We start from the raw sequence: 26,930 nt of genomic DNA, 5'->3' as shown, positions 1-26,930 counted from the left end.
CTTCACCCGGACGTGTTTCAGGAGATCTGTTGCCGCTGGGGGGTGCCGGACGTCGACCTCATGGCGTCCCGGCACAACAACAAGGTACCAATGTTCATGGCACGGTCTCAAGACCCCAGAGCTCTGGCGGCAGACGCCTTAGTTCAGGATTGGTCGCAGTTTCAGCTCCCGTATGAGTTTCCTCCGCTGGCACTGTTGCCCAGAGTGTTACGCAAGATCAGGGCCGACTGCCCGCCGCGCCATCCTCGTCGCTCCAGACTGGCCGAGGAGGTCGTGGTACCCGGATCTGTGGCATCTCACGGTCGGCCAACCGTGGGCACTACCAGACCGAACAGACTTGCTGTCTCAAGGGCCGTTTTTCCATCTGAACTCTGCGGCCCTCAACCTGACTGTGTGGCCATTGAGTCCTGGATCCTAGCGTCTTCAGGATTATCTCAGGATGTCATTGCCACTATGAGACAGGCTAGGAAACCAACGTCCGCCAAGATCTATCACAGGACGTGGAAAATTTTTCTGTCATGGTGCTCTGCTCAGGGTTTTTTCTCCTGGCCATTTGCATTACCTACTTTTCTGTCCTTCCTTCAATCTGGACTGGAAAAGGGTTTGTCGCTTGGCTCCCCTTAAGGGACAAGTTTCTGCGCTCTCGGTGTTTTTCCAGAAGCGCCTAGCTAGACTTCCACAGGTACGCACGTTCCTGCAGGGAGTTTGTCACATCGTTCCACCTTACAAGCGGCCGTTAGAACCCTGGATCTGAACAGGGTGCTGATGGTTCTTCAGAAACCACCATTCGAGCCAATGAGGGATATCTCTCTCTCACCGCCTTTCGCAGAAGGTGGTCTTCCTAGTAGCAGTCACCTCTCTTCGGAGAGTGTCTGAGCTAGCAGCGTTGTCATGCAAAGCCCCCTTTTCTGGTGTTTCACCAGGACAAGGTGGTTCTACGTCCGGTTCCGGAATTTCTCCCTAAGGTTGTATCCCCCTTTCATCTCAATCAGGATATCTCCTTACCTTCTTTTTATCCTCATCCAGTTCACCAATGTGAAAAGGATTTGCACTTGTTAGATCTGGTGAGAGCACTCAGATACTACATTTCTCGTACGGCGCCCCTGCGCCGCTCGGATGCACTCTTTGTCCTTGTCGCTGGCCAGCGTAAAGGGTCACAGGCTTCCAAATCAACCCTGGCTCGGTGGATCAAGGAGCCAATTATCGAAGCTTACCGTTCGGCTGGGCTTCCGGTTCCCTCAGGGCTGAAGGCCCATTCTACCAGAGCCGTGGGCGCGTCCTGGGCTTTGAGGCACCAGGCTACGGCTGAGCAGGTGTGTCAGGCGGCTACCTGGTCGAGCCTGCACACTTTCACGAAACACTATCAGGTGCATACCTATGCTGCGGCGGATGCCAGCCTAGGTAGACGAGTCCTTCAGGCGGCGGTTGCCCACCTGTAGGAAAGGGCCGTTTTACGGCTCTCTTACGAGGTATTATTTTACCCACCCAGGGACTGCTTTTGGACGTCCCAATTGTCTGGGTCTCCCAATAGAGCGAAAAAGAAGAACGGAATTTTGTTTACTTACCGTAAATTCCTTTTCTTCTAGCTCTAATTGGGAGACCCAGCACCCGCCCCTGTTTTTTTGTGTACACATGTTGTTCATGTTGATGGTTTCAGTTCTCCGATGTTCCTTCGGATTGAAGTTACTTTAAACCAGTTTATAATTATTTTTCCTCCTTCTTGCTTTTGCACCAAAACTGAGGATCCCGTGGGAGCACGGGGGGTGTATAGGCAGAAGGGGAGGGGCTTAACACTTTTGAGTGTAATACTTTGTGCTGCCTCCGGAGGCATAGCCTATACACCCAATTGTCTGGGTCTCCCAATTAGAGCTAGAAGAAAAGGAATTTACGGTAAGTAAACAAAATTCCGTTCTTTTGCGACATGTACCTCTTGTAGGCCATGTTACCTGCGGGTTCCACCTACCCTCACTGTGAGCAATGCTCGGCCCCTGTTACGCTTGCTCAGCCGGAGCCTCGGTCACTAGTGGGCCCCTCGGCTCAGGCAAACCCCCCTGCTTCCACTGTCCAGGTGGCAGCGACAGAGTTTGCAGTTTTTGCTGAAAAGCTCTCAGAGTCAGGGGTGCTTCACACACAGCGAGATCGCTGCCGAGATCGCTGCTGAGTCACGCTTTTGTGACGCAGCAGTGACCTCATTAGCGATCTCGCTGTGTGTGACACTGAGCAGCGATCTGGCCCCTGCTGCGAGATCGCTGCTCGTTACACACAGCCCTGGTTCGTTTTCTTCAAAGCCGCTCTCCTGCTGTGACACACAGATCGCTGTGTGTGACAGCAAGAGAGCGACAAATGAAGCGAGCAGGGAGCAGGAGCCGGCGTCTGACAGCTGAGGTAAGCTGTATCCAAGATAAACATCGGGTAACCAAGGTGGTTACCCGATATTTACCTTAGTTACCAGCCTCTGCAGCTCTCACGCTGCCTGTGCTGCCGGCTCCGGCTCTCTGCACATGTAGCTGCTGTACACATCGGGTTAATTAACCCGATGTGTACAGCAGCTAGGAGAGCAAGGAGCCAGCGCTCAGTGTGGCGCGGCTCCCTGCTCTCTGCACATGTAGCTGCATTACACATCGGGTTAATTAACCCGATGTGTACTGTAGCTAGGAGAGCAAGGAGCCAGCGCTCAGTGTGCGCGGCTCCCTGCTCCCTGCTCACACTGGTAACTAATGTAAACATCGGGTAACCATACCCGACGTTTACCTTAGTTACCAGTCTCCGCAGCTTCCAGACGGCGGCTCCGTGCAAGCGCAGCGTCGCTTGCACGTCGCTGCTGGCTGGGGGCTGTTCACTGGTCGCTGGTGAGATCTGCCTGTTTGACAGCTCACCAGCGACCATGTAGCGATGCAGCAGCGATCCTGACCAGGTCAGATCGCTGGTCGGATCGCTGCTGCATCGCTAAAGTGTGAAGGTACCCTCACTCTCACAATCCATGGCTCAGTCTATGGACAAATGGTCTGCCAAGTTGCTGGAAGCCCTGCAGTCCAGACCGGTCCTTACACAGGCCCCAGACCCTGTTAGATCGGCGCCTCCAGGTCCCTCTCGGTGCACCCCGGCCGGGGTGGACCCTAGGTCTCACGTGGAGGACTCCTCCACGGACCCCAGTCCCAGACCAGCTAAGCGGGCTCGCTTAGAATCTTCCCCAACTTCTTCACGCTGCTCGGGTTCCCAGCTTGAGGACTCTCTGGAGGACGAGGAGGAGGTTGCAGCTCAGGGCTCGGACCCTGATGTTGCTCTCAATCTTGATACACCGGAAGGGACGCCTTAGTAAATGATCTTATCTCGTCCATCAATCAGGTGTTGGATCTATCCCACCCGCCTCCTCCTATAGAGGAGTCGGCCTCTCAGCAGGAGAAACACCAGTTTCGGTTTCCCAAACGTACACGGAGTGCATTTTTTGATCACTCTAACTTCAGGGATGCTGTCCAGAAGCCCAGAGCGGTTCCGGACAAGCGCTTTACTAAGCGCCTTACTGACACACGTTACCCCTTCCCCGCTGACGTAGTTAAGGTTGGGCTCAATGTCCTAAGGTGGATCCCCCAGTCTCCAGATTGGCGGCTAGATCTGTGGTTTCGGTGGCAGATGGCTCATCACTAAAAGATGCCACTGACAGGCAGATAGAACTCCTGGTGAAGTCCATCTATGAGGCCACGGGCGCGTCTTTTTCCCCGGCTTTTGCAGCCGTGTGGGCACTCCAAGCTATCTCAGCTTGTCTGGCTGAGATTAATGCGGTCACACGTAATTCTGCTCCGCAGGTTTCATCTTTAACCTCTCAGACGTCGGCGTTTTCTTCCAACGCCATGAACGCAGTCCTAGACTCTGCTAGCCGTACAGCGGTGGCATCCGCTAATTCTGTTGCAGTCCGCAGGGCCATGTGGCAGACTCGGCTTCCAAGAGGTTCTTAACCGGTTTGCCGTTTTCTGGCGAGAGATTGTTTGGCGAACGATTGGATGAGATTATTAAGGAATCCAAGGGTAAGGACTCCTCCTTACCCCAGTCCAAACCTAAGAGACCTCAGCAATGAAAAATACAATCGAGGTTTCGGTCCTTTCGTCCCTCCGCCAAGCCACAGTCCTCTTCGTCCAATAGACAGGACAAAGGCAGAGGAACTCCTATGCGTGGCGGTTTAAGTCACGCCCCCAAAAGGCCGCCGGAGGCACCGCCTCAAAGGCGGCCTCCTCATGACTCACGGCATCCCCGAACCGCATCCTCGGTCGGTGGCAGGCTCTCCCGCTTTCGCGACGCCTGGTGGCCACATGTTAAAGACCGATGGGTGAGAGACATCCTGTCTCACGGTTACAGGATAGTTCAGCTCTCGTCCTCCGACTCGTTTTTTCAGAACATCCCCGCCCCCCGCGCGAGCAGCCGCACTTTTTCAAGCAGTGGACGCTCTGAAAAAAGGAGTCGTGACCCCCGTTCCCACTCAGGAACAGGGTCGCGGTTTTTACTCCAACTTATTCGTGGTGCCAAAGAAAGACGGATCATTCCGTCCCGTTCTGGACCTCAAATTGCTCAACAAACACGTGAGCACCAGACGATTCGGATGGAATCTCTCCGCTCGGTCATCGCCTCGATGTCACAAGGAGACTTCCTTGCATCGATCGACATCAAGGAAGCTTATCTCCATGTGCCGATCGCACCAGAACATCAACGCTTTTTGCGTTTCGCCATCGGGGACGAACACCTTCAGTTCGTGGCATTGCCCTTCGGCCTGGCGACAGCCCCACGGGTTTTCACCAAAGTCATGGCAGCCGTTGTGGCGGTCCTGCATTCTCAGGGACACTCTGTGATTCCCTATTTAGACGATCTTCTGGTCAGGGCACCGTCTCGGGCGGCGTGTCAACACAGCCTTACCGTCGCTCTGGAGACCCTCCAGCAGTTCGGGTGGCTCATCAACTTCCCAAAATCCAAGTTGACACCGACCCAATCTCTGACCTATCTAGGGATGGAGTTTCATACACAGTCAGCGGTAGTCAAGCTACCACTAGACAAACAGCTGTCACTGCAGGCAGGGGTGCAATCTCTGATTCAGACTCAGTCACACCCCTTAAGGCGCCTCATGCACTTCCTGGGGAAGATGGTGGCAGCAATGGAGGCAGTGCCGTTCGCAATTCCATCTGCGGCCACTCCAATGGGACTTTCTCCGCAAATGGGACAAAAGGTCGGCTTCCCTCGACAGGAACGTCTCACTTTCCCTTGCAACGAAGACGTCTCTTCAGTGGTGGCTTCTTCCCACTTCTCTCACAGGGAAAATCCTTCCTGCCCCCAGCCTGGGCTGTGGTCACCACGGACGCGAGCCTGTCAGGGTGGGGAGCGGTATTCCTCCATCACAGAGCTCAGGGAACCTGGACTCCGATAGTCTTCCCTTCAGATCAATGTCCTGGAGATAAGGGCAGTGTATCTGGCACTATTGGCTTTCCAGCAGTTGCTGGAGGGCAGGCAGATCCGTATCCAGTCGGACAACGCCACTGCCGTCGCATACATCAACCACCAAGGCGGCACGAGGAGTCGTCAAGCCTTCCAAGAAGTCCAGCGAATTCTGCAGTGGGTGGAAGCCACAGCATCCACCATCTCCGCAGTTCACATACCGGGCGTAGAAAACTGGGAAGCAGATTTTCTCAGTCGTCAGGGCATGGATGCGGGGGAATGGTCCCTGCACCCAGAAGTGTTTCGAGAGATCTGTCGCCGCTGGGGAACGCCGGACGTCGATCTCATGGCGTCACGGCACAACAACAAGGTCCCGGCCTTCATGGCACGATCTCAAGATCACAGAGCTCTGGCGGCGGACGCATTAGTCCAGGATTGGTCGCAGTTTCGACTGCCTTATGTATTTCCTCCTCTGGCAATGCTGCCCACAGTACTACGCAAGATCAGGTCCGACTGCCGTCGCGCCATTCTCATCGCCCCAGACTGGCCGAGGCGGTCATGGTACCCGGATCTGTGGCATCTCACGGTGGGTCAGCCGTGGGCGCTGCCAGACCGCCCAGACTTGCTGTCGCAAGGGCCGTTTTTCCATCTGAATTCTGCGGCCCTCAACCTGACTGTGTGGCCATTGAGTCCTGGCTCCTAGCGTCTTCAGGGTTGTCTCAGGAGGTCATTGCCACTATGAGACAGGCCAGGAAACCGACGTCCGCCAATATCTATCACAGGACTTGGCGTATTTTCTTGTCCTGGTGTTCTGATAAGGGTTTTACTCCCTGGCCTTTTGCCTTACCCACTTTTCTTTCCTTCCTTCAATCCGGAATGGATAAGGGGTTGTCACTTAGTTCTCTCAAGGGGCAAGTTTCGGCACTCTCAATATTCTTTCAAGAGCGCCTGGCCAGGCTTCCGCAGGTCCGAACGTTCCTGCAGGGAGTTTGCCACATAGTCCCACCTTACAGGCGCCCGCTTGAACCCTGGGACCTTAACAGGGTGCTAACGGCTCTTCAGAAACCGCCTTTTGAGCCGCTGCGGGATGTCTCCTTATCACGTCTTTCGCAGAAAGTGGCATTTCTAGTAGCAGTTACTTCACTCCGTAGAGTGTCGGAGCTTGTAGCACTGTCATGCAAAGCCCCCTTCCTGGTTTTTCACCAGGATAAGGTGGTTCTCCGTCCTGTTCCGGAATTTCTCCCTAAGGTGGTATCGCCTTTTCATCTCAATCAGGATATCACCTTACCTTCATTTTGCCCTAATCCAATTCACCGCTTTGAAAAGGATTTGCACTCATTAGATCTAGTGCGAGCACTCCGTTTCTACGTGTCTCGCACAGCGCCCCTGCGCCGTTCAGATGCGCTTTTTTGTCCTTGTGGCTGGTCAGCGTAAGGGTTCGCAAGCTTCCAGGTCAACCTTGGCTCGGTGGATCAAGGAACCGATTCTTGAAGCTTACCGTTCTTCGGGGCTTCCGATTCCTTCGGGGCTGAAAGCCCATTCTACCAGAGCCGTGGGGGCGTCCTGGGCATTGCGGCACCAGGCAACGGCTCTACAAGTGTGTCAGGCATCTACGTGGTCTAGTATGCACACTTTCACAATGCACACTTTCACAAAGCACTATCAAGTGCATGCCTATGCTTCGGCAGATGCCAGTCCTTCAGGCGGCGGTGGCCCACCTGTAAGAGGGAGTCGTGTCGGCTCTTGTTATCGAGGTATTCTTTTACCCACCCAGGGACTGCTTTTGGACGTCCCAATTGTCTGGGTCTCCCAATGGAGCGACAAAGAAGGGAATTTTGTTTACTTACCGTAAATTCCTTTTCTTCTAGCTCCTATTGGGAAACCCAGCATCCGCCCCTGTTTTCCTTCGGGCTAGTTGTTCTTTTGTGTACACATGTTCATGTTCAATTGTTTCATGGTTTTCAGTTCTCCGAACATCCTTCGGATTGAATTTATCTTAAACCAATTTATAAGTTTCCTGCTTTTGCACCAAAACTGAGGAGCCCGTGATGCACGGGGGAGTGTATAGGCAGAGGGGAGGGGTTACACTTTTGAGTGTAATACTTTGTGTGGCCTCCGGAGGCAGAAGCTATACACCAAATTGTCTGGGTCTCCCAATAGGAGCTAGAAGAAAAGGAATTTACGGTAAGTAAACAAAATTCCCTTCTTTACAGTCCGGTCTGCAGCTAGGACTGTCCCTCAACTCTCTCAAGGGACAAGTCTCAGCTCTCAGTTCTGTTCCAGCGGCGTCTCGCTCGGCTGGCTCAGGTCCGCACCTTCATGCAAGGCGCGTCTCACATCATTCCGCCTTACCGGCGGCCTTTGGATCCCTGGGACCTTAACTTGGTTCTCACGGTTTTGCAGAAACCCCCTTTTGAGCCTCTTGGGGAGGTTTTTGTATAGTCTTTCTCAGAAGGTGGCCTTTCTGGTGGCCATAACTTCTCTCAGGAGAGTCTCTGATTTGGCTGCGCTCTCCTCGGAGTCACCTTTTTTTAGTCTTTCATCAAGACAAGGTGGTTCACCGTCCGACTCCGGACTTTCTTCCTAAGGTGGTCTCTCCCTTCCACCTTAACCAGGACATTACCCTACCTTCCTTCTGTCCGGCTCCTGTTCATCGCTTTGAAAAAGCGCTGCATACTCTGGATCTGGTGCGTGCTCTCCGGATCTATGTGTCTCGCACCGCTGCGCTTAGGCGGTGCACCTCTCCTTTTGTGCTAACCACAGGTCGGCGTAAGGGCCTCTCTGCTTCTAAGCCGACCTTAGCCCGTTGGATTAGATCGACCATTTCGGAAGCCTACCAGAGTACTCAGGTGCCTCCCCCGCCGGGGATCAAGGCACATTCGACCAAAGCTGTTGGTGCCTCTTGGGCTTTCAGGCACCAGGCTACGGCTCAACAAGTCTGTCAGGCTGCCAGTTGGACTAGCCTGCATACCTTCTCGAAGCACTACCAAGTGCATGCTCATGCTTCGGCGGATGCGAGCTTGGGCAGACGCATCCTTCAGGCGGCTGTCGCCCATTTGTGAAGTTAGGCTCCGCCTACTTAGTTTTTCTGTTTATTCCCACCCAGGGACAGCTTTGGAACGTCCCATGGTCTGGGTCTCCCAAAGGAACGATGAAGAAAAAGAGAATTTTGTTACTTACCGTAAATTCTTTTTCTTATAGTTCCGTATTGGGAGACCCAGCTCCCTCCCTGTTGCCTGTTGGCAAGTTCTTGTTCCGCGTGTTATCACCGGCTGTTGTCGTGGACAGTCTCCGGTTGTTCCGGCTCTTGCTCTGTTCTATCTCTATCTCTATCTCAGATTGGTGGGGTCAACATCCGACACTCCCACCAATCAGCTGAAATCTGCTCCAGTAGCATCCAGATGTATCTGTCTGAAATCCCCAACCTCTTGCGTGCTGTATTGACTACTTTTGGGTGCTGCACTTTTATCTCCATGTGAATTGGGATTTAACCACCAACGCTACTTGACAGCAGCCAGTAAACAATGTACATTGGTCCCAGGGATCCTCTCTGTACTTTGCTTATATCCAGCTGCTGCTGGAGAGTATCTCCACTGATCTCATATTGATTATCTGTCCTACAGATCACTTATCAATTAACTCTCAGAGAACCACTTAAAAAAAAAAAAAAAAAAGTGTCATTGGACAGAAACCAGACCCCTACACAATCTCCTCACTGATCTTTACAAAGACTGTGCAGAAGCGTTGAGCTCCTGCATGAGTGCCTTGACAACTTTGTACAAGATCAATAGAAAGTGATGACAGAATCAATTCCCCCCCCCCCCCAATACTTGTGGCTGTGCAGTATAGGGCTACAAAGTTGACACCGCACTACGCCACTACTGAATCACCTCTATACTCTGGATTGGGAAGGAGAATAGAGAATAGTCCTGGCGGTCGAGAAGTAACGACTTCTCCTTACCCCATTATAAGGCGGAGCGGCACTAAACTGCCTCCTGTCACACTGTTTTAGCACTTGGTTGCATTCACCACTAGGGGCATCTCAATACTTAGACATGTACAGAATACGCAGTGCACTCATTCATATTTTTTTTTTTTTTTTTTTTTTTTTTTATTTTTTTTTGTTTGTAACAGAAATGAGATGACATGCATACTGGCCAGTGCCAGTCCTTTTTGGCTCATATTACTACTTTGTGTATTTAGGGTCTGCAGCGGCCAGCTCTGCAAAAGGGAGAGGAGCCAAGCGCAAGCAGCAGGACGGCAGCTCTTCTAATGCAACCAAAAGAACCAGAAGGTAATGAGCACATGTTGAAGCTCTTGCGCCACACTTTGTTTGATCTGAAGCTCCAGGTCTTATAAAAATTAATGAATTTTGGTCCTGATGAAACGGCGGTTGGTGTCTTGGGGCATCTCCTGCCAGACTGGATCAGGGCATCAGCAACTCATGGATGGTCTGTGGCCTTAGTGTGGACCACTGTTGCATACTATCCTAGAGGCTAATGTGATTCAGAGCCAGCCCATGACCTAAACATCTATTTTGGTCACATTTGCTCAATGGGAAGATGCTCTCGTGTGGACAGATCTGGTGTCCTGTGGCAAATCTATTACACAGCAGAGTGCCGATCTGTGACCACAGAACGTATAGCCTCATGCCACCATGATGGAGACTGTGTGTGTGTGTGTGTGTGTGTGTGTGTGTGTGTGTGTGTGTGTGTGTGTGTGTGTGTTTTTTTTGGGGACAGTGTGGGCAATAATATGCACTCTGGTAGCCGTATTCCTCCTCACACTCTGGTCCTGCTGCTTGGTTCTTGCCTTTTCTCTGGCCCGGTCTGTCTCTCATGTACTGGTGTTTGGACCATGTTGTGAAAACATAAGGTTTCACTCGGTCTTCCAGCACTGAGACCCCAAACGTGGAGTAGCTGGGCTTCCTGGGCAACCTGACTGGGCTGCAGGAGCCGCCTCGTGCTACCAGTAAGGACAAGAACCCGAGCAATATGCAAAGCTAGTGTCGGATAAGGAGAGAGTTGTCTGTGTCCAGCACAAGTAAAACCATTTCTGTTTTGGCGGTTTTCACACTGTTCCACGCCGGTGCTCTTGGTGGCACTTTCAATTGCGCCAAATTCGGTGACACTGACTTTCAATTGCTTCTGCCTCTTCACTGGCCAAATTATCCATGAAGTGTCGTTGACTTGGGTTTATACTGTGATGTGAGTGTGTGGGGTGGGGGGGGGTGGGGTTTGAGCAATGTCCTGTACATGTGACTAATGTGCTTTCCTTCCCTTTTCAGTGATCCGCTGTTTGCGGCCCAGCGCCTGCCTCCTCACGGGTACCCGTTAGAGCACCCGTTCAATAAGGATGGATACAGGTACATCCTGGCAGAGCCAGACCCACATGCACCCGACCCGGAGAAACTAGAATTGGACTGTTGGGCGGGAAAACCTATTCCAGGAGACTTGTACAGAGCCTGCCTGTACGAGAGGGTGCTGCTCGCCTTGCACGACCGAGGTAAGGAGATGTCCTGCACAAAATTTATGTAAATGTAAATACCAACTTATTAATCACTGTAAATAAATTTATTTATTTTTTTTTTTCCCCAGCTCCTCAGTTAAAGATCTCTGATGATCGCCTTACTGTTTTGGGGGAGAAGGGATATTCCATGGTGCGGGCATCCCACGGAGTGAGGAAAGGAGAGTGGTATTTTGAGATATTTATCGATGAGATGCCACCAGATACAGCTGCCCGGCTCGGCTGGTCACAGGCTCTAGGTACGCCATGTCAGTAAAGGAAACGTGCCACATGGAGCCATTTGCTGCATGTACTGCTTAAGTAGGTGGTGCAGTTTTGAAACAGAATTGCTCAATAATATTTAATAATAATAATAATATTTATTATTTCAGCATGAAATAAGTCTGAAAGGTGTTTTCTTAGAACTTGACATTGTGACTTCCCTGTGTTTTTTCTCCTGGAATTGTAGGAATAAATTTCGGTGTGTGTGCACTCTTGCTCTGCAAAAAAAACATGGTGCTAAAACAGAGCGCAAAATAGTCTTACAATTCCAGGAGAAGTAACACAGGGAAGTCACAATGTGCAGTTCTAAGAAGACACCTTTCAGACTTATTTCATGCATAAGTTATTTTATATTTTGTGTTTTTTTTTTTTTTTTTTTTTTATTGAGCAATTCTGTTTCAAAGTATGTTACTGTAAACTTGCCTAGTGTGGTTGTGACAGTCACAACCAGCACACAGATAATAGGCGGCTTCCGCAGCTCCACATGTAGATATTCTCAATGCTGGAGAGTAGAAGGGGTTAACGCCACGCTGTCTCCAAAGGATAAAAAAATTGTTTTTCTTCGGCGCTCCATTGGGAGACCCAGACGATTGGGTGTATAGCTACTACCTCCGGAGGCCACACAAAGCATTACACTAAAAAGTGTAAGGCCCCTCCCCTTCTGGCTATACACCCCCAGTGGGATCACTGGCTCACCAGTTTTCTGCTTTGTGCGAAGGAGGTCAGACATCCACGCATAGCTCCACTGTTTAGTCAGCAGTAGCTGCTGACTATGTCGGATGGAAGAAAAGTGGGCCCATATAGGGCCCCCAGCATGCTCCCTTCTCACCCCACTTGCGGTTTGTAAGGTTGAGGTACCTATTGCTGGTACGGAGGCTGGAGCCCACATGCTGCTTTCCTTCCCCATCCCCCTGATGGGGCTCTGGGCGAAGTGGGATCTTACCGGTCTCCAGGCACTGAGACCGGGCTCCATCCACAGACCCAGAGAACCTGCTGGATTTGGAGCTGAGTATCCTCAGGGACAGGGCCCTGCGACATTAAGGTACTCTGTGTCCCCGGGCAAGCGCGCACACACACACCAGCATTGCTGGGAGTGCTAGTGCGCCGGGGACAACAGCGCAGAGCGCTTGTGCTATTATTCACTGCAGCTTTGCTAAGTGAATTTATGTATTGGGAACGGCCGCGCCGGCCGCTGCTGGGTGTTTTACACTGTGGCGCGGCTGGGACTTGTGGTGCGCCGGGGACTTCCGCGCCGGCCGTGCACATAGGACGGCCGCGCTTATTACTCGAGTCCCCGGCTTTGCGGCCTAGTTTTCCTTTCGTTCCCGCCCCCAGCCCTGCCAGTCAGGGAAGGGGCGGGACGCTGTACAGTAAGTCAGCGCAGGGAGCTGGAGTCTGCTTTGCATTCTCCAGCCCCCTTCACTAGACTCAGTGGGACGCCGGGTTCCCGCTCTTGTCTCGGGCACGCCCTCGGCCCGCCCCTCTTCTCTGGACGCCGGCAGCCATTCCGGCACGCAGAGCGGGAAAACGGAGACAAGCGCTGAGCTAGCAGTCACAGGAGGCGCCAACACCTGCTTTTGTGCGGGCGGTAAGCGGCAGCTGCAGCTGACCCACTAATGCCGAAGTGTCCTGCTGTACTTTTTGTAAAGTCGCTATTCAGGATGCAGGCCTAGAAACACCAGCTAATAAGCAGCGGTGCTAAAGCACAGACTATACATGGCACTGTAATGGCTATTCTTGGCTGTCTACCCGCCTAGATGGCTAGCCAGCGGCAGCAAACAGCAAGGGTGCTAAGACACAAGCTTTCAAGGCTGCTGGAATTGCATGTGCTGCAGTGTTTATTTTCATGTTTGTATGCTATACATTCACTGTATGTCGCTATTCTTGGCTAATGCTCCTGGATAACTTGACAACAGCAGCAGAAAAGCAAGGGTGCCAAGGCACAAGCTTTCAATACTGCTTGGATTGCATGTGCTGCAGTGTTTATTTTCATGCTTGTATGCTATACATTCGCTGTATGTAGCTATTCTTCGCTAATGCTCCTGAATAACTAGACAACAGCAGCAGAAAAGCAAAGGTGCCAAGGCACAAGCTTTCTAGGCTGCTTGTACTACATGTGCTGAAGTGTTTATTTGTACTTCATGCTTGTATGCATTCACTGTAAGGTCGCTATTCTGAGCTAATGCTCCTAGATGGCTAGACAACAACAGCAAAAAAGCAGGGGTGCCAAGGCACAGGCTTTCTATGCTGCTTGTACTGCATGTGATACGGTTCCAGGGCCCCCAGTATGTGCAATTGCTCAACCGGGGTCTCCGCTACAGGTAGCCAAAAGACCACCTGTGATCCCTGTCCATGGACAGGGATGGAGTTGCAGTTTCCGCTGCTTTATTGTCTGTGATTATGACTAATATCTTACAGACTTTGCAGTCCAGATAGACCTTGGCCAAGGTTGATTCAATGCCCCTGGCCACCCTGATTGGGAATAAATCAGGGTTCCAGGGGGGTCCCATGCATCCCAGGGTGCAGGCTCTGACACGGACGACAGTCCCAGACGGCCTAAGCGAGCTCCATGGGAATGGCCCTCGACTTCATCACTGGTCAGGGTCACCACAGGGGTACTCTCTGTATCATGAGGCAGACGTAGCTGTTCACGACTCTGATCTTGAGACCGCTCTCAATCCGGATGCACCGGATGGTGACGCTATAGTGAATAATCTTATAGCGTCCATCAATGGAAAGTTGGGTATTTCCCCCTCAACTCCTCCAGGGGAGGGGTCAGCTTCACAGCAGGATAAATCCCTCTTTCAGTATCTCAAGTGTATATTGAGTATTTTTCTGGCACTGACTTCAGAGAAGCAGTTCAGAAACACCACGCTTACCAGATAAGCGTTTTCTCCAAACGTTTTAAGGATACACGTTATCCCTTTCACCTGACGTGGTGAAGCGCTAGACCCAGGGTCCAAAGGTGGATCCACCAATCCCCAGGCTTGCGGCTAGATCCATAGTTGCAGTGAAGATGGGACTTCACTTAAAGATACCATTGACAGACAGATGGACCTCTGGTTGAAGTCTGTCTGTGAAGCTGTCAGCGTGTCGGTTGCTCCGGCATTCGCAGCCGTATGGGCACTCTAACCTATTTCAGCGGCGCTTGCGCAGCTGGTCTTGAGCACATGTACATCTGTGCCGCAGGTGGTGTCCTTAACCTCGCAATGTCTGCATTGAGACTTACCCTAGTAATGCTGTCCTGGAGGGACAGTCGAGGTTGGTCCTTCCCAGGCTCGGGCAGGTCCCAATTGTCCTCGCCCAAAAGGGCTCAAAAGGCTCAGAGGGGCTCAGATTCCGGCCGGGCTCAATCACGCCCAAGGAAGGCAGCAGGAGGAACCGCTACCAAGGCGGTCTCCTCATGACTGTCAGCTCTCTCTTTCCGCATCCGCGGTTGGTGGCAGAATCTCCCGCTTGGGGACATTTAACTGCCACAGGTCACAGACCGGTGGGTGAGAGACATTTTGTCTCACGTGTACAGGATAGAACTCTGTTCTCTTCCTCCGACGCGATTCTTCATTCTCCCCCCCCCCTCCCCCCACCGAGCCGTCGCTCTTCTGCAGGCAGAAGAAGTGGTAATCACTGTTCCTCTTCAGGAACAAGACACGGTTTTTTCCTCCAATCTGATTGGGGTGCCAAAAAAGGGGTGGCTCTTTCCGTTCCGTTCTGGACCTAACACTGCTCACCAAGCACGTGAAGGCCAGGCGGTTCCGGATGTAACCCTCCGCTCCGTCATTGCCTCAATGTCGCAAAGAGATTTCCTAGCATCAATAGACATCAGGATGCCTATCTCCACGTGCCGATTGCTCCAGAGCACCAGCGTGTGCTACGTTTTCGTCATTGAAGACGAGTATCTTCAGTGCGTAGCCCTGCCCTTCGGTCTGGCGACAGCCCTTCGGGTTTTCACCAAGTTCAGGGCAGCAGTGGGAGCAGTCCTGCACTCTCAGGGTCACTCTGTGATCCTTACTGGGACGATCCACTTGTCAAGGCACCCTCTCAAGAGGCATGCCAACGCAGCCTGAACGTGGCGCTAGAGACTCTCCAGAGTTTCGGGTGGATCATCAACTTTTCAAGGTTACATCGGGCACCGACCCAATCGCCGACATATCTGAGCATTGAGTTTCACACTCTCTCAGCGGTAGTGAACCTTCCGCTGGACAAGCAGCGTTCACTACAGACGGGGGTGCAGTCTCTCCTTCAAGGCCAGTCACACCCCTTGAGACGTCTCATGCAGAGGCAGTCACTTTCGCGCAGTTTCATCTGCGTCCACTTCAATTGGACATGCTTTGCCAATGGGTTGAGGAGTCGACGTCCCTAGACAGGAACGTTTCCCTTCTCAGACGGTCATGGAGTCCATCCTTCAGATCAATGTTTTGGAAATCTGGGCAGTGTATCTTGCCCTGCAAGCCTTCCAGCAGTGGCTGGAAGGAAAACAGATCCGAATTCAGTCGGACAATTCCACAGCGGTGGCAGACATCGCCCACCAAGGCGGAACACGCATCGCCAAGCCTACCTGGCAATCCGGCGGATTCTGATGTGGGTGGGGGACAGAGCATCCACCATATCCGCAGTTCACATCCCGGGCGTAGGAAATTGGGAAGCAGACTTCCTCAGTCGCCTGGGTATGGACGCAGGGGAATGACCTCTGCACCCAGAATGGTGTCAGGAAATCTGTAGCCGCTGGGGGATGCCGGACGTCGACCTAATGGCGTCTCGACACAACAAAAAGGTCCCGATTTTCACGGCGCGGTCTCACGAGCAAAGAGCTCTGGCGGCAGGCGCCTTAGTTCAGGATTGGTCGCAGTTCCAGCTACCCTATGTGTTTCCACCTCTGGCACTGTTGCCCAGAGTGCTACGCAAGCTTAGCTCCGCTTGCCGCCGCGCCATCCTCGTAGTCCCAGACTGGCCGAGGAGGTCGTGGTTCCCGGATCTGTGGCATCTCACGGTCGGCCAACCGTGGGCACCCTCAGACCGGCCAGACTTACTGTCCCAAGGGCCGTTTTTTCCACTGAATTCTACGACCCTGATCATGACTGTGTGGCCATCGAGCCCGGGATCCTAGCGTCTTCAGGATTGTCTCAAGTCGTCATTGCCACCATGAGACGGGCTAGGAAGCTGACGTCTGCCACGATCTACCACAAGACGTGGAAGATATTCTTCTCTTAGCGCTCTGCTCAGGGAGTGTGTCCCTGGACATTTGCATTGCCTACCTTTCCTTCCTTCCTGCAATCTGGTTTGGGAAAAGGTTTGTCGCTCGGCTCCCTTAACGGACGAGTCCCAGCGCTGTCTGTATTCTTTCAGAATCGCATAGTACGACTTCCTCAGGTACGCACGTTCCTGCAGGGGGTTGGTCGCATTCTCCCTCCGTACAAGAGGCCGTTAGACCCATGGGATCTGCACAGGGTACTTATGGCTCTCCAGGAGCCGCCCTTGGGGCCTCTGAGGGATGTTTTTTTCACTTTCTCGACTGTCACAGAAAGTGGCTTTTTTAGTAACGGTCACGTCTCTTCAGAGTGTCCGAGCTAGCAGCGCGGTCATCCAAAGCTCCTTTCCTGGTGTTTCACCAAGACAAGGTAGTGCTGTGCCTGATTACGGGGTTTCTCCCTAAGGTGGTATCCCCCTTTCATCTCAGTCAGGATATCTCCTTACCTTCCTTTTGTCCTCATCCAGTTCTTCGATATGAATTGGATTTGCATTTGTTGGATCTGATGAGAGAGCTCAGAATCTACTTTTCTTCGGCGCTCTATTGGGAGACCCAGACGATTGGGTGTATAGCTACTGCCTCCGGAGGCCACACAAAGCATTACACTAAAAAGTGTAAGGCCCCTCCCCTTCTGGCTATACACCCCCCGTGGGAACACGGGATGCTCAGTTTTCAAGCTTTGTGTGCGAAGGAGGTCATACATCCACGCATAGCTCCACTGTTTGTAGTCAGCAGCAGCTGCTGACTATATCGGATGGAAGAAAAGAGGGCCCATATAGGGCCCCCAGCATGCTCCCTTCTCACCCGCGGTGGTGCTTGTAAGGTTGAGGTACCTATTGCTGGTACAGAGGCTGGAGCCCACATGCTGTTGTCCTTCCACATCCCCTCGTAGGGCTCTGTGGAAGTGGGATCTTGCCGGCCTCCAAGCCCTGAGGCCGGGCTCCATCCACAGACCCAGAGAACCTGCTGGATTCGGAGCATGAGTACAGTCAGGGACATGGCCCTGCATCATTCAGGTACTCGGTGTCCCCGGCAGGCACGGACACACTCAGGACTTGCTGAGTGTTGTAGTGCGCCGGGGACAGTAGCGCTGTGCGCCGGGGTTAGGTCACTGCAGCTTTGCTGAGTGACGATACATGGTGGCTGGAGCGGCGGTGCAGCTGCGACCTGTAGTGCGCCGGGGACTTCGCGCCGACCGCGCTTTTACGGCGGCGGCGCTTCTAACTTCAGTCCCCGGCTTCTGCGGCCTAGCGCCGTTTCGTTCCCGCCCCCACCCTGTCAATCAGGGTAGGGGAGAGACGCTGTTCAATAGGCAGCGCCGAGGGCTGGAGCCTTATTTGCATGCTCCAGCCCTCTCACTAGGCACAGGGGAACGCAGACTTCCCGCTCTTTGTCGGTGCACGCCCAGGGCCCGCCCCCTCCCCTTCACAGAACGCCGGCAGCCATTACACATGCAGTCTGGCTGGGGAAAGGCAGCAGGCTCTGGGAGACCCAGACTGGAGGGATTTTGGCGACCACACACCCGCTCTTAAGCGGGCGGTAAGCAGCGCTTCAGTGCTGGCCCCATAGTGCCTCAGTGTTATATTTGTGTACTTTTTTCTTGGTACCATATATATATATATATATATATATATATATATATATATATATATATATATATATATATATATATATATATATATATATATATATATATATATATATATATATATATATATATTTATATAGTTGCACTGTAAGGTCGCTTCTTGGCTGGACACCCTGTTTTGCTCTGAGGAGACAGCAACATGTCATCCGCAAAACGCAAGGGTGCCAAGGCACAGGCTGTGTACACTGCTTGTACTACATGTGGGGCTGATCTACCGGCAGGCTCCAATGATTCCCATTGTGTGCAATGTTCAGTCCCAGTGGCACTTCGTCAGCCAGAGCCTATGGTGGTAGTTGCCCAGGCAGAGCCGCCTGTGAATCCTGCCCCGGTGACAGGGACAGACTTTGCAGTTTTTGCTGATAAGATGTCTGTGACTATGTCAAAAATCCTTGAGGCTTTGCAGTCCAGGCCAGTTATGCAGGACATGGACACTGATATGCCTTTGCTCCCAGGTCCCCCTCAGTTGGAACTAATCCGTACTTCAAGGGAGTCCCAGGCATCACAGGCTGAAATCTCTGACTCAGATGACAGCCCCAGGCACCCTAAGCGAGCTCGCTGGGAAAGACCCTCGACGTCATCACACTGCTCAGGGTCTCAGCGAGGAGAGTCTCTCTGTGATGAGTCTGAGGACGGTGATCAGGATTCTAACCCTGAAACCCCTCTCAATCTGGATGCCCCTGATGGTGACGCCATGGTTAATGACCTTATATCGGCCATCAATAGACTGTTGGATATTTCTCCCCCAGCTCCTTCAGCAGAGGAGGCAGCTGCACAGCAGGAGAAGTTCCGTTTCCTATATCCCAAGCGTAAATTAAGTGCTTTTTTGGACCACTCTGACTTCAGAGAATCAATCCAGAAACACGACGCTCATCCAGACAAGCGTTTCTCTAAACGTTCTAAGGATACCCGTTATCCTTTTCCCCCTGACGTGGCCAAACGCTGGACCCACTGTCCAAAGGTGGATCCACCAATTTCCAAGCTTGCGGCTAGATCCATAGTCGCAGTAGAGGATGGCGCTTCACTTAAAGATGCCAACGACAGACAGATGGACCTTTGGTTGAAATCTGTCTATGAAGCTATCGGCGCGTCGTTTGCTCCAGCATTCGCGGCCGTGTGGGCACTCCAAGCTATTTCATCTGGTTTAGCACAGGTGGATGCTATCATACATCCAGCAGTGCCGCAGGTGGCGTCCCTAACTTCGCAAATGTCTGCGTTTGCAACCTATGCTATCAATGCTGTCCTGGAGTCTACAAGCCGTACCTCTATGGCGTCCGCCAACTCTGTGGTTTTGCGCAGAGCCTTGTGGTTAAAGGACTGGAAAGCAGATGCTGGTTCCAAAAAATGCTTAACCAGCTTGCCATTATCTAGAGACAGACTGTTTGGTGAGCCATTGGCTGAAATCATTAAACAGTCCAAGGGTAAGGACTCTTCCTTACCACAGTCCAGATCAAACAAACCACAGCAGAAAAGGTGGCAGTCGAGGTTTCGGTCCTTTCGAGGTTCGGGCAAGGCCCAATTCTCCTCTTCCAAAGGGACTCAGAAGGAACGCAGGACCTCAGATTCCTGGCGGACTCACTCACGCCCCAGGAAACCAAATGGAGGAACCGCTTCCAAAGCGGCAACCTCATGACTTTCAGCCTCCTCCCTCCGCATCCTCGGTCGGTGGCAGGCTCTCCCGCTTTTGCGACATTTGGCTGTCACAGGTCAAGGACCGGTGGGTAACAGACATTTTGTCTCGCGGGTACAGAATCGAGTTCAGCTCTCGGCCTCCACCTCGGTTCTTCAGAACCTCCCCACACCCCGACCGAGCAGATGCCCTGCTGCAGGCGGTGGACTCTCTAAGAGCAGAAAGAGTAGTGATCCCGGTCCCCCCTCAGGAACGAGGGCAAGGATTTTACTCCCATCTCTTTGTGGTTCCAAAAAAGGACGGCTCCTTCCGTCCTGTTCTGGACCTAAAACTGCTCAACAAGCATGTGAACGCAAGGCGGTTCCGGATGGAATCCCTCCGCTCCGTCATTGCCTCAATGTCTCGAGGAGACTTCCTTGCCTCAATAGACATCAAAGATGCCTATCTCCACGTGCCAATTGCTACGGAGCACCAACATTTTCTACGTTTTGTAATAGGAGACGACCATCTTCAGTTCGTAGCTCTGCCATTCGGTCTGGCGACAGCCCCAAGGGTTTTCACCAAGGTCATGGCGGCAGTGGTAGCGGTCTTGCACTCTCAGGGACACTCGGTGATCCCTTACCTGGACGATCTACTTGTCAAGGCACCCTCTCTCGAGGCATGCCAACTCAGCCTGAATATTACGCTGGATACTCTCCAGACTTTCGGGTGGATCATCAATTTTGCCAAGTCAAATCTGTCACCGACCCAATCACTAACGTATCTTGGCATGGAGTTTCATACTCTCTCAGCGATAGTGAAGCTTCCGCTGAACAAGCAGCGTTCACTACAGACAGGGGTGCAGTCTCTCCTTCAAGGACAGTCGCACTCCTTAAGGCGCCTCATGCACTTCCTAGGGAAGATGGTGGCAGCCATGGAGGCAGTTCCCTTTGCGCAGTTTCATCTGCGTCCACTTCAATGGGACATTCTCCGCCAATGGGACGGGAAGTCATCGTCCCTAGACAGGAAAGTCTCCCTTTCCCAGACGACCAAGGACTCTCTGCAATGGTGGCTTCTTCCCACCTCGTTGTCTCAGGGAAGATCCTTCCTGCCCCCATCCTGGGCAGTGGTCACGACAGATGCGAGTCTTTCAGGGTGGGGAGCAGTTTTTCTCCACCACAAGGCTCAGGGGACGTGGACTCAGCAGGAGTCCACCCTTCAGATCAATGTTCTGGAACTCAGGGCAGTGTATCTTGCTCTCCTAGCTTTTCAGCAGTGGCTGGAAGGAAAGCAAATCCGAGTCCAGTCAACTCCACAGCGGTGGCATACATCAACCACCAAGGAGGGACGCGCAGTCGGCAAGCCTTCCAGGAAGTCAGGCGGATTCTGACGTGGGTGGAGGACACAGCATCCACCATATCCGCGGTTCACATCCCAGGCGTAGAAAATTGGGAAGCGGACTTCCTCAGTCGCCAGGGTATGGACGCAGGGGAATGGTCCCTTCACCCGGAAGTGTTTCAGGAAATCTGTCGCCGCTGGGGGGTGCCGGACGTCGACCTAATGGCGTCTCGCCACAACAACAAGGTCACGGCATTCATAGCGCGGTCGCGCGATCAAAGAGCTCTGGCGGCAGACGCCTTAGTCCAAGATTGGTCGCAGTTCAGGCTCCCATATGTATTCCCGCCTCTGGCACTCTTGCCCAGAGTGTTACGCAAGATCAGAGCCGATTGCAGCCGCGCCATACTCGTCGCCCCAGATTGGCCGAGGAGATCGTGGTACCCGGATCTGTGGCATCTCACGGTCGGCCGACCGTGGTCACTCCCAGACCGGCCAGACTTACTGTCCCAAGGGCCGTTTTTCCATCGGAATTCTGCGGCCCTGAACCTGACTGTGTGGCCATTGAGTCCTGGATCCTAGCGTCTTCAGGATTATCCCAAGAAGTCGTTGCCACCATGAAACAGGCTAGGAAGTCCACCTCTGTTAAGATCTACCACAGAACGTGGAGAATTTTCTTATCCTGGTGCTCTGCACAAGGAGTATCCCCCTGGCCATTTGCATTGCCTACTTTTCTTTCCTTCCTGCAATCAGGGTTAGAAAAGGGCTTGTCGCTCGGCTCCCTTAAAGGACAAGTCTCGGCACTATCCGTGTTTTTTCAGAGGCGTCTGGCACGCCTTTCTAAGGTGCGCACGTTCCTGCAGGGGGTTTGTCATATCGTGCCCCCGTACAAGCGGCCGTTAGATCCATGGGATCTGAACAGAGTACTAGTTGCTCTCCAGAAGCCGCCTTTCGAGCCTCTGAAAGATGTTTCCCTTTCTCGCCTGTCACAGAAAGTGGCCTTTCTGGTAGCGATCACGTCTCTTCGGAGAGTGTCTGAGCTAGCAGCTCTGTCATCCAAGGCTCCCTTCCTGGTGTTCCACCAGGACAAGGTAGTGTTGCGCCCCATTCAAGAGTTTCTCCCTAAGGTAGTATCCTCGTTTCATCTTAATCAGGATATCTCCTTACCTTCTTTTTGTCGTCATCCGGTTCACCGGTATGAAAAGGATTTACATTTGTTAGATCTGGTGAGAGCACTCAGAATCTACATTTCCCGCACGGCGCCACTGCGCCGTTCTGATGCACTCTTTGTCCTTGTCGCTGGTAAGCGCAAGGGGTCGCAGGCTTCTAAAGCCACCCTGGCTCGATGGATCAAAGAACCAATTCTGGAAGTCTACCGTTCTGCGGGGCTTCCGGTTCCTTCTGGGCTGAAAGCCCATTCAACCAGAGCTGTCGGTGCGTCCTGGGCATTACGACACCAGGCTACGGCTCAGCAAGTGTGCCAGGCAGCTACCTGGTCGAGCTTGCACACTTTCACCAAACATTATCAGGTGCATACCTATGCTTCGGCGGACGCCAGCCTAGGTAGAAGAGTCCTGCAGGCGGCAGTTGCCTCCCCATAGGGGAGAGCTGTCTTGCAGCTCTAATATGAGGTATTTCTTTACCCACCCAGGGACTGCTTTTGGACGTCCCAATCGTCTGGGTCTCCCAATAGAGCGCCGAAGAAGGGAATTTTGTTACTTACCGTAAATTCCTTTTCTTCTAGCTCTTATTGGGAGACCCAGCACCCGCCCTGTTGTCCTTCGGGATTTTTGGGTTGGTTTTTCGGGTCCACATGTTGTTCATGTTGAACGGTTTTCAGTTCTCCGATGTTATTCGGAGTTAATTTGTTTAAACCAGTTATTGGCTTTCCTCCTTCTTGCTTTAGCACTAAAACTGAGCATCCCGTGTTCCCACGGGGGGTGTATAGCCAGAAGGGGAGGGGCCTTACACTTTTTAGTGTAATGCTTTGTGTGGCCTCCGGAGGCAGTAGCTATACACCCAATCGTCTGGGTCTCCCAATAAGAGCTAGAAGAAAAGGAATTTACGGTAAGTAACAAAATTCCCTTCTTCCCGCACGGCGCCCCTGCGCCGCTCGGATGCACTCTTTATACTTGTCGCTGGTCAGCGCAAAGGGTCGCAGGCTTCCAAAGCCACCCTGGCTCGATGGATCAAGGAACCAATTCTTGAAGCCTACCGTTCTGCTGTGCTTCCGGTTCCATCAGGGCTGAAGGCCCATTCTACCAGAGCCGTGGGTGCGTCCTGGGCATTACGACACCAGGCTACGGCTCAACAGGTGTGCCAGGCAGCTACCTGGTCGAGTCTGCACACTGTCACCAAACATTATCAGGTGCATACCTATGCTTCGGCGGACGCCAGCCTAGGTAGAAGAGTCCTGCAGGCGGCAGTTGCCTCCCCGTAGGGGAGGGCTGTCTTTGCAGCTCTAACATGAGGTATTTCTTTACCCACCCAGGGACAGCTTTTGGACGTCCCAATCGTCTGGGTCTCCCAATGGAGCGCCGAAGAAGGGAATTTTGTTACTTACCGTAAATTCCTTTTCTTCTAGCTCCTATTGGGAGACCCAGCACCCGCCCTGTTGTCCTTCGGGATTTTTGGGTTGGTTTTTCGGGTCCACATGTTGTTCATGTTGAATGGTTTTCAGTTCTCCGATGTTACTTCGGAGTGAATTTGTTTAAACCAGTTATTGGCTTTCCTCCTTCTTGCTTTGGCACTAAAACTGGTGAGCCAGTGATCCCACTGGGGGTGTATAGCCAGAAGGGGAGGGGCCTTACACTTTTTAGTGTAATGCTTTGTGTGGCCTCCGGAGGCAGTAGCTATACACCCAATCGTCTGGGTCTCCCAATAGGAGCTAGAAGAAAAGGAATTTACGGTAAGTAACAAAATTCCCTTCATTTAATGAATATTTTATTCCATAGGTCTACGCGTTTTAAGTTGAGGACCTCTTCAGGACCACAAAAATCAGAAATACCTACACTTTCTGGTCCTGAAGAGGTCCTCACCTCAAAACGCGTAGACCTATGTAATTCTCTCATTAAATCAACAATATTTTTTTTTTTTATTTTGATCCTTTGGTGACAGTGCGGCGTTAACCCCCTTCTTCCACTCTCCAGCATTGAAGATGAAAACATGGAGATGGGAACTGTTCGTTAATGATTGTGTTCTTTCTGTCAAAAACAAGGCTAGGACATGTATGTGGAAAACTGACATCTGAATGAGGCCTCAGTCATCTCTCCATACATTGATTCAGGAGGCTACAGGATACTTTCCTCATGTCTATCAACCCCCACAGACTATGTGCACACGGAGTGCATTTGCTGAGCTTTTGGATCAGAAACACCATTGTTTTGGGATTTGAAGAATTTCTGCTCCAAAAACTCCTCAAACACTTGGCATATCACCTGATCAATTCTAAGGAATATGGGATCTGTAGATGTCACATATAAAGTAAGAGGGAGGTGTTTTTTTAATTAATAATATTTTCTAAAGAAATGAAGTTAAGCCTTTACATATTTATTCACCTCCCCCAGGACCTAATCCAGACAATTCATGACTGATTTTAATGTTTACTACCGTTGTTTTCTTTGTCGCTCCATTGGGAGACCCAGACAATTGGGTGTATAGCTTCTGCCTCCGGAGGCCACACAAAGTATTACACTTTAAAAAGTGTAACCCCTCCCCTCTGCCTATACACCCTCCCGTGCATCACGGGCTCCTCAGTTTTATGCTTTGTATGGAAGGAGGCACACATCCACTCATGCATTCTCATTTTAGTTATATCGGTTGGAAGAAAAGAGGGCCCCCACGGGGCCCCCGGCATGTTCCCTTCTCACCCCACTACGTCGGCGGTGCTAAGGTTGAGGTTCCCATTGTGGGTACAAAGGCCGGAGCCTCATGCCGTCTCCTTCACCATCCCTTAGCGGCTCTGGGAGAAGTGGGATCCTGAGCGGTCATCCATTAACTGGGACCGTGCTCCCTCCGCAGCCCCTGTGGGAATCTGTCGGACAGGAGTTTATTTATCCTCAGGGACCGGGCCCTGCATCACTAAGGTACTCTGTATCCCCATGGGGGATGTGCATGGAGCGCCTTCATCCCAGACGCTGCAGCAGCTGCTTGTTTGTGACGGCCGGCGGACTTCCGCGCCGACCGCGCCTGTTTGTCGGCCGCGGTCTTAAATTTAGTCCCCGGCTTCAATTGCGGCCTAGTAGCAAAACTCCCGCCCCCGGGCCTGTCTATCAGGGGTAAGGGCGGGACTGCCGACCGGACGTCGGATGTGAGGGCCGGAGCATCCTGTATGTTTCCTCCCCCCTCACTGATCACTGTGGGGACCCCAGATTCCCTCACTTTTCTAACGCCGCCCACGGCCCCACTCCTCCCCAGAGAGCTCCGGCAGCCATTTTTTTGGCATTCTGCCTGTGGAGGATTTCCTGGAAAGAGCTCTCCACACCGGTCACCCGGTGCTGGTCCCCTTAGGGTGCCGGAATAGATACTATATATATATATATATATATATATTTTTATATTTCTGTTCGGTCGGGCTGTATACCCTTCCCATATACCCTCAGTGATCACTCTCCTAGGAGACAACAGCATGTCGTCCACAAGGAGCAAGGGTGCCAAGGCACAGGGTTATTTCTTTGTCGCTCCTAATTGGGAGACCCAGACAATTGGGGTGTATAGCTATGCCTCCGGAGGCCACACAAAGCATTACACTAAAAGTGTAAAGCCCCTCCCCTTCAGGCTATACACCCCCCGTGCTGCTACGGGCTCATCAGTTTTTCTTGCTTTGTGCGAAGGAGGTCAGACATCCACGCATAGCTCCACAGCTTAGTCAGCAGCAGCTGCTGACTATGTCGGATGGAAGAAAAGAGGGCCCATGACAGGGCCCCCAGCATGCTCCCTTCTCACCCCACTCTTGTCGGCGGTGTTGTTAAGGTTGAGGTATCCATTGCGGGTACGGAGGCTGGAGCCCACATGCTGCTTTCCTTCCCCATCCCTCAATTAGGGCTCTGGGTGAAGTGGGATCTCATCGGTCTCCAGGCACAGGAGACCGTGCTCCATCCATAGCTCCTGAGGACCCTGCTGGATAGGAGCCGGGTATCGTTCAGGGACATGGCCCTGCTACTTGGAGGTACTCTGGATCCCCGTGGGGACCGCGCACAGCAACACTCAAGCATTGCTGGGTGTGCTAGTGCACCGGGGACCGCAGCGCTGACTGCGTTTTGTGCCACTATCCACTCAGCGTTGCTGAGTGTGTTTGTGTAGGGGGACTGCCGCGCTGGCCGCCGCTGCCATGGGTACACTGCGGCGCGGCTGGGACTTTTAGTGCGCCGGGGACTTCCGCGCCGACCGCGCTTATACGGCGGCCGCGCTTATAACTCGAGTCCCCGGCTTCTGCGGCCTAGTCTTTTTCTTCCCGCCCTCAGCCCTGCCAGTCAGGGGAAGGGCGGGACGCTGTACAGGGTATGGCTACAGTACAGCAGCACTGAGGGCTGGAGCATGCTTTGCATACTCCACCCCCCTCACTCTGCGCAGTGGGGCACCAGTTCCCGCACTTTTCTGGGTCACGCCCACGGCTCCCTCCTCTCCTCAGGATGCTGGCAGCCATTACTCTCAGCTCTGCTAACGCTGGAGAGGACAGACAAGCTGAAAGAGACCCAGGCAGGAATTTTGGTGCCCACACAAACGCTTTGCGCAGGCGGTAAGCAGCACCCGTGGTGCTGGCCCCACTAGTGCAGAAGTGTATTTATAGTTTATGGATTATAGTCTATACTTTACACTGTATGGTGCACTGTTGATTTTTGGCTATATCCCCTCCTGTATTGCTCAGAGGAGACAACAGCATGTCGTCCACAAAT

The 26,930-nt window shown here is 52.5% G+C and overlaps 1 protein-coding gene across 1 annotated transcript in view; it reads left to right on the top strand.

Annotated features, from left to right (window-relative positions):
- Positions 1-26,930, top strand: part of ASH2L (ASH2 like, histone lysine methyltransferase complex subunit) — a 99,551-nt gene that overhangs the window by 24,757 nt on the left and 47,864 nt on the right. Inside the window, exons 9-11 of the mRNA XM_075343015.1 lie at positions 9,619-9,709; positions 10,703-10,920; positions 11,013-11,180. Coding sequence (XP_075199130.1) covers positions 9,619-9,709; positions 10,703-10,920; positions 11,013-11,180 — 477 coding nt within the window. The remainder of the gene's footprint in view (positions 1-9,618; positions 9,710-10,702; positions 10,921-11,012; positions 11,181-26,930) is intronic.

The sequence above is a fragment of the Anomaloglossus baeobatrachus genome, chromosome 4, assembly GCF_048569485.1.
Source record: "Anomaloglossus baeobatrachus isolate aAnoBae1 chromosome 4, aAnoBae1.hap1, whole genome shotgun sequence".
Taxonomy (NCBI): Eukaryota; Metazoa; Chordata; class Amphibia; order Anura; family Aromobatidae; genus Anomaloglossus; species Anomaloglossus baeobatrachus.
This window is presented reverse-complemented; position numbering and strand designations above follow the sequence as displayed.